Source organism: Mytilus edulis, chromosome 8 (genome assembly GCF_963676685.1).
Source record: "Mytilus edulis chromosome 8, xbMytEdul2.2, whole genome shotgun sequence".
NCBI lineage: Eukaryota > Metazoa > Mollusca > Bivalvia > Mytilida > Mytilidae > Mytilus > Mytilus edulis.
The window spans coordinates 2944570-2957530 of record NC_092351.1 but is presented as its reverse complement, the minus strand read 5'-3'; the positions used below and the strand labels follow the sequence as shown (position 1 = coordinate 2957530).

Below are 12961 nucleotides of genomic sequence, written 5' to 3'. Positions count from 1 at the left end.
TTATAAAAAGAAAGAAAGAAAGTTCAGCTTTGAGACAGCACTGGGTGGAAACGACATGAACTGCAGTAGCATTTTTGATCACCAGCAATATTTTAAATGATTAAACACTTAGCATATATTAATTATCATCTGGAGGATTCTGGAGGGTTAGATTAATAGCTGTAACATACACATTTTTTTTAATTAGACTTGGTCTAGTGTGGGACTACATTTAATAGTCCAAATAATAATGACGTCAGTCCCAGATTTTTTTTAAATAGCCTTGCAAGACGTCATAATTATTTGGATTAGGACTACATAACCTAGAGGCTCTGAAGAACCTGTGTCGCTCACCTGTTTTTCTTATTATTTTATTATGGAAATCGTGTTAAAATAGATTAAAATCATAACAGATGGCGGCCAAATTTGGTTTAATATTGGCCCCGTAATATAATCAAAAACAGGACACTTTTGTAAAGTTTATTGATATTACCAATACATTTAAGTACTTTTTGGTTTCAATCCATTCAAATGTTCTTTAGAAGACATTGGTTACATATTTCCTGATAGTGTCTGAAGCCCGGTGATCTAATTAAGGTCCTCCTGGTGGTCATCTTGAACAGTAGCAACACTTTTTTTGGTCACCAAGGCTCTTCAACTTCGTTCTTTATTTGCTCTTTTAAACTTTTTTGGATTCGAAGGTTACTGATGAGTCTTTTGTAGACGAAACGGGCGTCTGGCGTAAATACAAATTTAATCCTGGTATCTATGATCAGTTTATATTCATCAGCATCTCACAAGGAACATTCATGCCATTTGTGGTTTCATTTTATTTAATGCGCTTCTAGAAGAAGCGGTCGACAATTTATGTATTTCCTATTTCCTACTCACCATTATCAATTCCCCCCACCTTAGTAGCAATATATATGTATACCAACTTCACCTGCATATGGGATATACATTTCTCAACTTATTCTGTATTCAAGAGCTTACAACTCTCACTCAGACTTTGTAAAACGTCACCAGTGTCTGAGCAGAAAGTTGATTAACCAGGAGTATGTCAAAACTTTCATATTTTTTCTTAAAAAAAAGTTCATTGGAAGGTAACAAGACCTTGTTGATAAATATATCGTATCAACTTCACAAATAAGATGGTCTTGAATTATAGATTCTGGGTACTGACGTTGTTTAGTCTTAATCACGTATTATACTATTCTTTTATTTGCCTTTATGAATATTATATTACTTTAACTGTTTAGTCTGTTTTCATTGATATCCATTTGACGTCGCTCGGTACTTGTACATCCCAGTCTTCTTTTATTGATATCTATTTGACGTGGCTCGAGGTACTAGTACACCCCAGTCTGCTTTTATTGATATCCATTTGAAGTGGCTCAGTACTTGTACATCCCGTCATTGTGTTATTGTTCTTTGATAATTCTCAATTCTTGTCTTTCATTTTTGCTAATGCCTCGTCTATATGGCTTTTGGCGTTTCTTTGATACATATGACGTGGCTCTGTAACTATACATCCCTTTATTGTGGTATTATGCTGCATTCTTGTCTTAGTTATTGCTAATATACTTGGTCAATATGCCATTTTGGGCTTCTTTGTTACATATTTATTTGTTTTTAAAGTGATTCAGATTACACAATGTTGAACCCATACTGGATAAAAAAAAAAGTCACACCCATCTGTAGACATAACTATAAACAACTTAATTTAAGTTCTTACCACTATTCTTTCTAACACTAATACAAACAGGTATTGTAAAAGTCACCACCAGAAATAGTGTGATGATGAACAGCGGTGTCGATTTTAATCAGATGTGGATTCTTGAGAAATCTGAAGATCTACTACAAAATCAACAATCAATATCTTTGCAATTTTGCATAAATACCAAACACTTTTGATTTTCTGCGCTCTCCACAACTTTGTCTATCGGAAATTGAGATATCGACCACCTATAGCTCATTGGAAAGAGCGTTTTTACTAAAATATGGATCGCAGATACAAATTACTTGTTTTATATTTTTTTGCAATTCATGTATTCCAGTGAAGTTATGAGTATGAACACTATCGTAACTAGAAGGTCTATTTTACTTCTTGATCTTTTCCTCGATATTGAATTTGTCGACCTCCTACTTCCCAGTTACAAGTCACGGGAGGTTTAGCTACCTATACAACAATATTTAATGGCAAGAACCCACCATTTTCCTAAGAAAAAAGTAAAATCACAAAAATACTGAAATCTGAGGAAATCAAAAAAGACAGTTCGAAAATGTCTGTACCAAGTTATGAAGATGGCATTTGTTTTTCACTTGTTCCGATGATTTATTTGGCTTCCCCTTTTTGAATTTTCATTGGGTGTTTGGTATTTTTTTATACTTTTTTTACCTATCATATGCACTACATGTAACGTGCTTAATAAAATGCACGGTACCAATTTTCTTGCACCAGATGCGCATATCGACAATACATGTCTCTTCAGTGGTGCTCGTGGCCAAAATATTTGAAATCCAAAGCTTATATAAAAGATGAAGAGCTATAATCCAAAAGGTTCAAAAAGTATAGCCAAATCCGTGAAAGGAATCAGAGCTTTGCATGAGGGAGATACATTCCTTAATTTATAATAATTTTTATCATTTTGTAACAGCAAATTTTGATAACACTAAAAATCCGAAAAAAACATATCCAATTTGATTCTTCACACTCGTGCCAGGGGTTAAAAATTCCACTAGCCCGACGCCCGGGGCTAGATCAATTACGCCTCGGGCAGTTAAAATGTGTAACCCGATATGCCCGACGGACTAGTAACACAAAATTCTTGACGTTTCCAAAATAGAAAGTGGAAAATCCCTTCATCACTATTCTATGTTAGCCAATCCGAATCAATTAAGTCATCCGGGATTCCAAGAATTTGAACTGGTTTGTACAGGTCCTGTTGTATTTATTTTAAAAATAGAAAAACAACTCGGTATCGTGTGTTTATTGCAATTCTAGTACTTTAAATATTGATTTCTCATACCATGGCCTGGGGTATTGTACATTGCTGATGCCGAGATTTTCAATTAACGGTATTTGGGGGGTATGATGTATTGATCGGTATTGACCTGTCTTGTCGCACAGCTTTTGAGCACGAAACCATGCAACAAAATATTTCTTAATATTTTAATACGGGAACCCAAGGAACTTTATCAGTTTCAAAACGAAAAACTATAGATGAAGGGGGTAATGAGACTGACAATTCACCCCCACCCCCCCCAAATGCCAAATACGACCGGGAAAAGTGGAAATGTTTTTATAGTGTCTAAAACAGGAAGCCTACTAAGTCTTTATCGCGAGATTCACACATTTTCATGCTAATTTGGAAGGATTTGCCTTTGATCTATTGTTTTTTCTTTGATCTTTACAATTTGGCCAAAAACTCACGCATTTACCATATTTACTACCTGTAAAAAAAGTTGGCAGAACTAGGACACAATGATTCCTCTGGCAAGGTTGGCTATTGGTGATGAAAAAAACAGACGATGCTCTGTAAAAATTGCCGTTAATTACCCCAAGCACGCAAATAAAAAGTCTGCTTTGAATGTGGGAACAACTAAGTTAGGTTAAGCACCAACAGAATAAATAGCAGATTAACAAAAAATATGAAATACAGTGTATATCATGTATAATGTCTTCTTCAAAACAAAGGACACACACTTTGTATTAGGCAGCAAACTCTTGATTTTTACGGCATACTAGGGCTAGCAGGTCAGTTTTGATGGACTAGCAGTTCTGCCAACAGGGCTAGTGAAATCCTGCTGCCAATAAGTCCTGGGCTAGTTAGCTGTTACAAAATTTTTTAACCCCTGCGTGCATGTTCACGCGATATCTTATTACAAACGCGGCAAATAGTTTTATTCGGTAGTTCACAGTCGTACACCGGGAACGGGATTGTAGTTTATACATAAGGAACATATCTGATATCATCTGTGAAACAGATATTGCATAACGGTCAACCAACTCGTGATGGCGTCCGTAAAATTTTCGAAGGGATGATTTCAATTTCACCATTTTGAACTCTTAGTTTGATAGCTTCCTTGTAAGCAGCAACCCTCTATCAAGGAAATCATGAAAGAAACACAAGTCAAAGTTCACCTTGTTTAATAACACAACACACAATGCGGTAATATCAGTTGAAAAGGGTTATTAACTCACCAAAGATACCAGGTTTATAATTTGTTACGACAGACGCGCTTCTAAAAAGTCACGGTAAAATCACAAAGATACTGAACTTAGAGGAAGATCAATTTGGAAAGTCCATAATCACATGGCAAAAAACCGTTCGAGACTAATGAGTGCCGCTCAAATAAAACCAGCTGAAATATCAAATAAAATACGAAGGGAATACAATTGAAACCAAAACCTCCAAAAAGTTGTGCCAAAAATCCTAAGTGTTCTGAATAATTCAACATTTTATATTGAGTGAGTTTACATTAAATAAACATATCAAAGATATTTCTTATCAGAACACAAGCACTGACTTCTGAGCTTGTGAGCCATACACCTGCAGTGGCATCGACCAAGTGGTAAAAAAACCTCACCAAATATACCAGGCTTATAACTAATACGCCAGACTCGCGTTTCGTCAGAATAGAATTCATCAGTGGCGTTCGATTGTATCTAATTGGTACTAACAAAACAACAGAAGTAACAATCTTAAAGCCCATAGTTGGTCAGGCGACCTGTAGTTCAAAGCCAATTTTACTTTAACTAATAGCTTATGTTTTCTCAAACTAAGATATTATACGGTACCCCAATGACTAACATTTTTAAATGATAATTCCTGTTGACATCTGGGATAATGCAAATAAATGTTCTACAAATGAAATTTTATTGTAAAGTTAATACAAGTAGTTACATGGAAGATACTATATCTATGAAAGCCTCGTTTAATATAAACTATGAACATCAAATCATCTCAAAATTTAGAAAGTGGTCATCAACGCAGAGTGTAGACTTCAGACATCAAATTTCGCAGCGTATATATGTGAGTATTGATTCATTGTAGAGAATAAATTTTCAGATATCAAAGTATCTAGAGTATGAATGTTTTTGGTATCAAATCACCGAAGAGTACTAGTATAGACTTTTGATACGAAGTTATCGCAGACTACCAAGCTAAGGTATTAAAACATTGCAGTGTATATATGTTCAGGCAACAAATCATCACGCGTACACATTTATTTCTTAATGTCGAAATTGTCATCTTTCTGTTCAAGAGCTTGTCTTAACTGGCTTAACAAGCTGAAAAGATAAATATGCAATAATCAATTCTTCTTCGTTTTTAATTGATATTTCTGCATAGCTGTCAATAACTAAAAAAACATCCTGTTGTATATTTCTACCCAACTGTTACTTACTATATTTTATTAGAATGTAGATTAAGGAATAAATAAACAACACGTTTAATATATATATTGTAACAATCTAAATTGCATTCTGCAACACAAATGTCAATTATAATTAAACAAAGCTACTGATATTATAGTCGTGTAAGATTAAGTTCAACTATTTGTATTGAAAGACAGAGTTAACTTTTTTGGGTCTGTTTTTATGTTTTAAATATGTTTCGAATTAGCCTGCATTATATATTTTGTGATTCTGTGAATAACTGTTAATTCCATACAATTAGAATTTCAACACCGACTGGTGTTTGTATATTGAATTCAAAATTACCTATTAAGGTTTGTATTTTTTTGTCGGTTTAGGGCCATTTCCAGACTCTTTTCGTGCTTACCTGGTAATTTTTCTTTTTGTCTGTTTGGGGCCATTTCCAGATTCTTTTAATATTACAATTCCTTCCTGGTCACCCAGATTGCAGACATCTGATATATCTGGTATTGTATTTACTGCCGTGCCGTACAACTTGTCTTGTAAGATAGGATCTTTCTCTATGTAAAACATAACATGACAAATTATAATCAGCAAGTGTAAGTTATTTTCCTCATTCGTATGATGTTCTAGAACAGTCTTGTGGCAAACTAAGATCATGTGCAGAAGATTCCTTCGTTATCGTTTATTTAATAATATCATCCCAATTATCCCCTCCCCCTAATCCACATATATCGATATTGAAAACCAAATCAGATATTTATATAAGGCCTTAAGTAAAATATGATAATATTTTGTTCCAATCAGCAATTCAGCATAACTACCAAAAGCAATGTTCCTGCTGATAAGTTATCATTTTTATACTTTTTCTTTTAGCTATTAAGGTTTTCTTTTTTTATGACACACACTTAATTGTAGGTAAAAGTAAAACCATAAAAATACCGAACTCGGAGGAAAATTCAAAAAAGAAAGTCCCTAATCAAAAGCTCAAACACCTCAAACTAATGAATAATCTAACTATCATATTCCTACCTTGGTACAGGTATTTTATTATGTAGAAAATGGTTGATTAAACCTGGTTTTGAAGCTAGTTAAACCTTTAACTTGTATGACAGTCGCATCAAATTCCATTATATTGACAACGATGTGTCATCAACACAAACAGACATAAAAAGTAAAAAATGTCAAAAATAGGGGTACAACCATCAACATCGATTATAATCTTAATCAATTTAAACAAACCAAATATGTAACAAAGACGCACAAAAAGGCTTACAGACAAAGCATATACTAGGAAGCACAAATTAAAGACAAGAATACACAAATTTACCAAAGCACAATAATACAATGATGTATAATTACATAGCCACGTCATATATGTATTTTAAAAAAATAAACATAAAAAGGCATAGACAAAGAATATACTAAGCAAATATGAAAGACAAGAATACAAAATTGTTATTTAATAGCACAATAACGTGACGGGATGCATAAGCACAGAGCCACATCATATCTATCAAAGAAACACAAAAAAGCATGTAGACAAAACACATTAGAAAAAATGAATACGAGAATTATCATAGAAGAGTAACACAATCACGGGATGTATAGGCACAAAGTCGAATGGATATCAATACTGACTAAACAGCAAAAGCAATATTCATAAATTATTATTATTCACAAATAATGAGTGTAATATCTTAAAAGTATTTAATCTTTTTAGTTCACTAGATAACATTGGCGTCTACGATTGTTATCAAAAGCAATATTCATAAATTATTATTATTCACAAATAATGAGTGTAATATCTTAAAAGTATTTAATCTTTTTAGTTCACTAGATAACATTGGCGTCTACGATTGTTATCAAGGGACATTCTATTAAACAAAATTTAAATATCGAAACTGATGACTATGATCCAAGTAATAGAACCTTACTTACTTGTGTCGATCGAATAGTACTTGATATTGTTCTTTTCTTTTATTTCTACACACATGTAAAGTGCTGGTCTCACTCCAAATACTGTCACAGAGTTTCTTGCTCTATAATTTTACATTGTGAAGATTATTATTGGTAGATAAGATTATACGAGACATTAATGCAACCATACAATACTAAACATACCAAAAAGGGATAACATGCACATTTTAAAGTCACAATCACTATATTAAACAATACACTTCTTACGGTCATCCTATAATTAGAAATAAGCAAACAATTTAAGCTTGAAGGTTTTTACTGTTACAACTCTGTCCCATTGTAGGGGGAGAGTTGGAATCCCGCTAATATGTTTAACCCCACCACATTCTTTTCGTGCTTGTCCTTTCAGGAGCCTGTAATTGAGTGTTTGTCATTTGTTGCTGTGTTTGTTTTTTGTTTATTTTTTGTACATTCATTAGGCCGTTAGTTTACTCGTCTGAATAGTTTTATATTTGACATTTCGATTCCTTTTATAGCTGACTATGTGGAATGGGCTTTGCTCATTGTTGGAGGCCGTACCGTGACGTATAGTTGTTAATTTCTGTGCCATTTGGTCTCTTGTGGAGAGTTGTCTAATTTTTATAAATTTATAGCTGTTATTTTGTTATATTTGAACAAAAACTTAATGGCTTTTTCTTTTTTTAAGACTGATCATGGACAAGGACGTCAATGCTGCGTCACTCTAATGAAGGTTCACTTATACTACTGTTACAGGCGTTTTGGACAGCACGGTCAACTATTAAGAATATAAGAATGAAAGAAGACAACATACAAAATATTTTGATAAAGTGTTTTTTTTTACTTTGATTGCACAGTTGTAAACATATCTAATATAAACCTGTTTGTATGTCGTCTATGTGTTGGAATATCATCAAAATAATATCACTTTATATCATATCATGTAATTTGTCCTGTTTGATAACTATTTTTAAAAATGCACGCTTTGTTAAATGAAATTTTGGTTTTGGTTATCTGACTAAATCAGTACTTTGCATAATTCTTCTTAGCATGAACCTTACCTTAACATGTACTTTGTTGAATCTCCGTCAACACGAAAACTTATACACTCAAAATCTGACTGGGATAGTCGAGGAACAGTTAACTTAAACCCAGTTAATTCATCGCTAGTGAACTGTAACAAAGTGTCATCTCCTTCAGGATGTTTCCAGCTTCCTTTCAGCTCATCAGGGAAAACACAGTTCCCATCTAAAGTAGGCAAATAATAACAATGATAAAAATGATATCAATAATAATCCTTAAAATGCTTTCTTTCATATGCTTCACATATGTGTCCTTCATTTTTAAGGACAACATAAGAATACGGAGTATGATTGTCAATGATAAAAGAATCCACAAGAATACAAATTAAGCGGACGTACTAAATTTTATGTCACCATACGACCTTCAACAATGAGTAAAACCAATACCGTATATTAAGCAATGACATTTTAAATGAAACCCCAAATGATAGCTTTTGTGTTAAATCAGGAATAAGTATATTGTTAGTCCCGCGTGTATCACAAGCCAGTGAAAAATAATAATTCAGTTGAAATTACAATATTGTAAAAAAGGAATGCATACCCCTTACGCTTTGACATTAATCTTTGCCAAGATTCGACTATGATTTGGTTCTGTGCGGTTGGCTATTCAATTCATGTATCCGGTTTTGATTCCAAAAATGTTGGCCTTAAATAGACTAGTAAATAAACTGTCGAAATGCACATTCCAGGTGCAGTAGAATTGGCACTGTTTGATGTTCTGCTACCTTTGAGGCCAAACCTTTGCTTGTGGACTGTTTGACCTTGATGTACATGTATTACCAGACCATCCGTATATAGTACTACGATACAGTCTTGAAAATGGAAAGTATTGCTTTAATATTGAAAGTACCGGTTATAAAACTTCAGTGAATTAAGTAATGTATCTCTTTCATGAAATGCTCCGATTCCATGTTTGGTTTCGGCTAAATCTTTGGTCCGTTTGGGTTTTATCGGCTCTTGAACGTTAACATATGGTTTTGGATCATCAGATGTTAGGCACCAATTATCGAAATGCACATCTCAGGTGCGGTATTATTTTACCGTTTGATATTTGTTTATAACTAAAACAATGCAGTGTTGTATGCATTCAATAGTAATGGGATATATATATCAATGACACAGCAATCTACCAAGACAAAAAGAACCAAATCAAAAAACTAAAACATATCAAGAAGACAGTTTGTAAATATTTACAATTTTCATAATATATCGTTTGAAACTTCTTATAGTTGCTATTTTACATTTCAACTCGAATACACCAAAATTAAATTAATTTGGATCATGAAAAGTATTATACAGACATTAAGGCAACAGTAGTATACCAGTCTTAAAAAGTCATTAATCGATTGAGAGAAAACAAATTCGAATCTCAAACCAAATCCGAGATAAACACATCAACTATAAGAGGAAAACAATGGAACAACAGAAACGCCAACTGGCAACAAAAACAAAGCCAATATGCATGGAAACGAACCATATGACAACAACTTCCATATTCCTGACTTGTTACAGGATATTTTAAGAAAAGATGGTGGACTGAACCTTGTTTAACGGCATGCCAAACCTTTTACTATATGACAATGTTACAAAATATCGCTAAAACACTACGTGATAGAAATACAGCACAAACATACGCAAGGATATTAAAAGACAGAGAACCAAACATTTTTTTTAATATAATAGTCGACACAACATGCCAACTGCATAACAACAACGAACATATGCAATCAACGACAAACACCACAGGATATTAAATAACAGGGACGCGCGTACGCAATTAACATGCATTCTTGAACTTTATATAATTATTTTCACAATATTACATACCTGTGTAATTAAACAGCACTGCTACAAGAGCAAAGATTGCTAAATATTTCGTCTGAATCATCTTTGAACACAATTGTTCTAACTTTTAGAAATGAAGCAAGATCCTGACTACATCACTTTAAGCTTGTATTTATATTAAACAAACCGCCTACAATCATCATGAAATCAGAAACATGAAACTCCCAAAAAACTTGTAAACAGGATTTATTTTAGGTTAAGCATAAAAAGGGAATTGTTTAAAATCAAACCATTCCGTCATCAATATTGTGATGAAAATCCATTTTAATTTTTCAAAGGTGTTTATCAACACGTAAATTGTTGGCTATTAGTCAAACTAAATTGCTTGCTTTAATTTTGTATACCACGCAAAACCTTGGATAAAAATAAAATGTATATGAATATATTATATCGTGATACAGTGAAATAGCCAATATGTATATTTTTATTTTTATTATAATTGTTAAAATCCTAAATGAAATTGATGAAGTTTCCATCTCTGTAAATGATTATTTAATAATACATACATTGTATGTTCTATATTTTGTCAATCATGTATGATTGCATCCTGGTGGATTGGACCACTTAAACTTTCTTAAAAGACTTTAAACACGACAAATTTAAATATTTTGAAATATATTCTGTTTTTTTTTATTTGCTCTGTAGTAAACAAGGCCATGCATGTCTTCGCTGTCTAAGGTACATCAAGTTCATGTTTTATATTATATAAACCAAACTAGTGTTTTTCTAAAAGGGTATCAATGATAATTTTATATTTAAGTCTTTTCATGTCAGTCCATTGGAAATATGGTTTATGTATCCCTGTCATGCAGTCGCATAAGACACCTTAACCGCGATTTAAACTTCACCCACAAACTAAGAAAATAATGTCACTCACTATTTCAAATCGTTGTAGAATATTTAATTCTGGGCCGATTTTCATTTTTTATGCATCAGTCGATTTGTTTAAATAAGTTGTTCACGAATAAAGGTCTACCGACGCGATAGAAATAAGTAAAGGTGTTTTCCGACAGGTAATATTGTTAAGCTGTCTCGATTAAAACCACGTGATTGATAAGAAGTATCTCTGGTCAATTTATGACCGCGGCATCGCAGATAGTCACAAAAGAAATTAACGACAGTGTATTAATTAGACAGTTTCCATATCTTTTCTACAGGGCTACCCGGGTTATAAATAAATGCTAATTGATCTTTGTAGTTCCTGTCAATATAATACTTCCATGCTTACAGTGATAATGTGTGGTTACTAACCAAACTATATTGATGACCATTATTGCGTTTCCGAAAGATCGATTGTTGTTGGCCACAAGACTTATATTGTATCTAATTTTATAACATATGTGTTAACGTTATCATAAAGCAGTAGGTTTGGATAGCCATTAAACCAGGTTCAACCCACCATTTTTTCTTGAAATGTCAAGTACCAAGTCAGGAACATGGCAGTTGTTATCTAATAGTTCGTTTCTATGTATGTCGCGTGTGTTTTTATTGCACTTCAATGTTCCTGTTGTTCCTTTGTTTTAATCTTATAAATGTAGTTGATATGTTTCCCTTGGTTTTAGTTTGAAACCTGGATTTGTTTTCCCTCAATAGAATTATGACTTTTGAACTACTGTTGACTTCATTTTTATTCTTTTCAATATCTGAGTACAAGTTAGATCTTTTTAAATAACTACAAACTGAAATCTTGAATGACTAAAAAAATACTTTTATTATATAAATCAAAGATATATTTAATGACACGGTTTACAGGGTCTTATAAATGGTATAAAAAACATAAATTCAACCAACCTATCTGATATAAAGACGAGTCTAGGTATTTATACATCCAACGTTAATGAATTTAGCTATGATATGTTTTTTGTAAGTCTGCTTGGATATTGTGTTATGTCTTATCGTTTGTGGTTTTAATTCTATCTTAATTTCCTATATGTATGTTAAAGTTAAGATAATTAATCAGATAGTTCATTTAATATATGATTTTTAGTTTACTATATGCAGATGATTTATTTGTTTTTACACAGGTTTTTTTTTGGAGAAAAAACCGACGTGGTTAGAAAATTCAAATAATTACACCATTACTAACATAATTCTATATTAATATTCTTACAATGGTTAGAAAATACATCAAATAACACCATTACAAACTTAATCCCAATTTAATATTTTATCTTTATTTAACTGTAACGTCAATTTTATGATGTTGATACATTCATGTGACGCACAGTTCAAAATCATATTGTAGTGTACTGTGTGTGGAAGGTGTCAATTTTGTGTTTTACATGTTGTATAAATGTAATATTATATTATTTATGTGTGCAATTCTCTGTTCGGAGTGTTCTTTCGTGTATTTGAACTGTATTCCTGTCACGTAATGTTGCAGGTATTTTTGACATTGACATCTGAGCGGGAGGTTTGGTTAGCAATATAACCATGTTCAATCCACCATTTTTTTTTAATGAAAATGTCCTGTAACAAGTCAGGAATATGACAGATAAAATAGTCCGTTTACCGGGTATATGTATTTTGGGGTTTGTTTTTGTAGCAGTTCAGTGTTTCTGTTATTCCGTTGTTTTCCACTTATTGTTGATGTGTTTCCCTTGGTTTTTGTTTGTGACCCGGATTTGTTTTCGCTTAATCGATTTATGATTTTTGTACAGCGGTATACTACAATGCCTTTATTTAAAGCTTCATAATAGTTAGCAAACTACATTTTAGAAAGGAGGTCATATGAGAA

The 12961-nt window shown here is 32.7% G+C and overlaps 1 protein-coding gene across 1 annotated transcript; it reads right to left on the bottom strand.

Moving 5' to 3' along the window:
• Positions 1–4842: 4842 nt before the first annotated feature.
• Positions 4843–10368, bottom strand: LOC139484609 (uncharacterized). Its single transcript, XM_071268396.1, has 5 exons — positions 10207–10368; positions 8359–8545; positions 7301–7401; positions 5766–5919; positions 4843–5272 (listed from the first exon to the last, which is right to left on the bottom strand). The coding sequence occupies exons 1-5, from the start codon at positions 10265–10267 to the stop codon at positions 5209–5211; spliced, it is 567 nt and encodes a 188-aa protein (XP_071124497.1). The 5' UTR covers positions 10268–10368; the 3' UTR covers positions 4843–5208.
• Positions 10369–12961: the final 2593 nt, after the last annotated feature.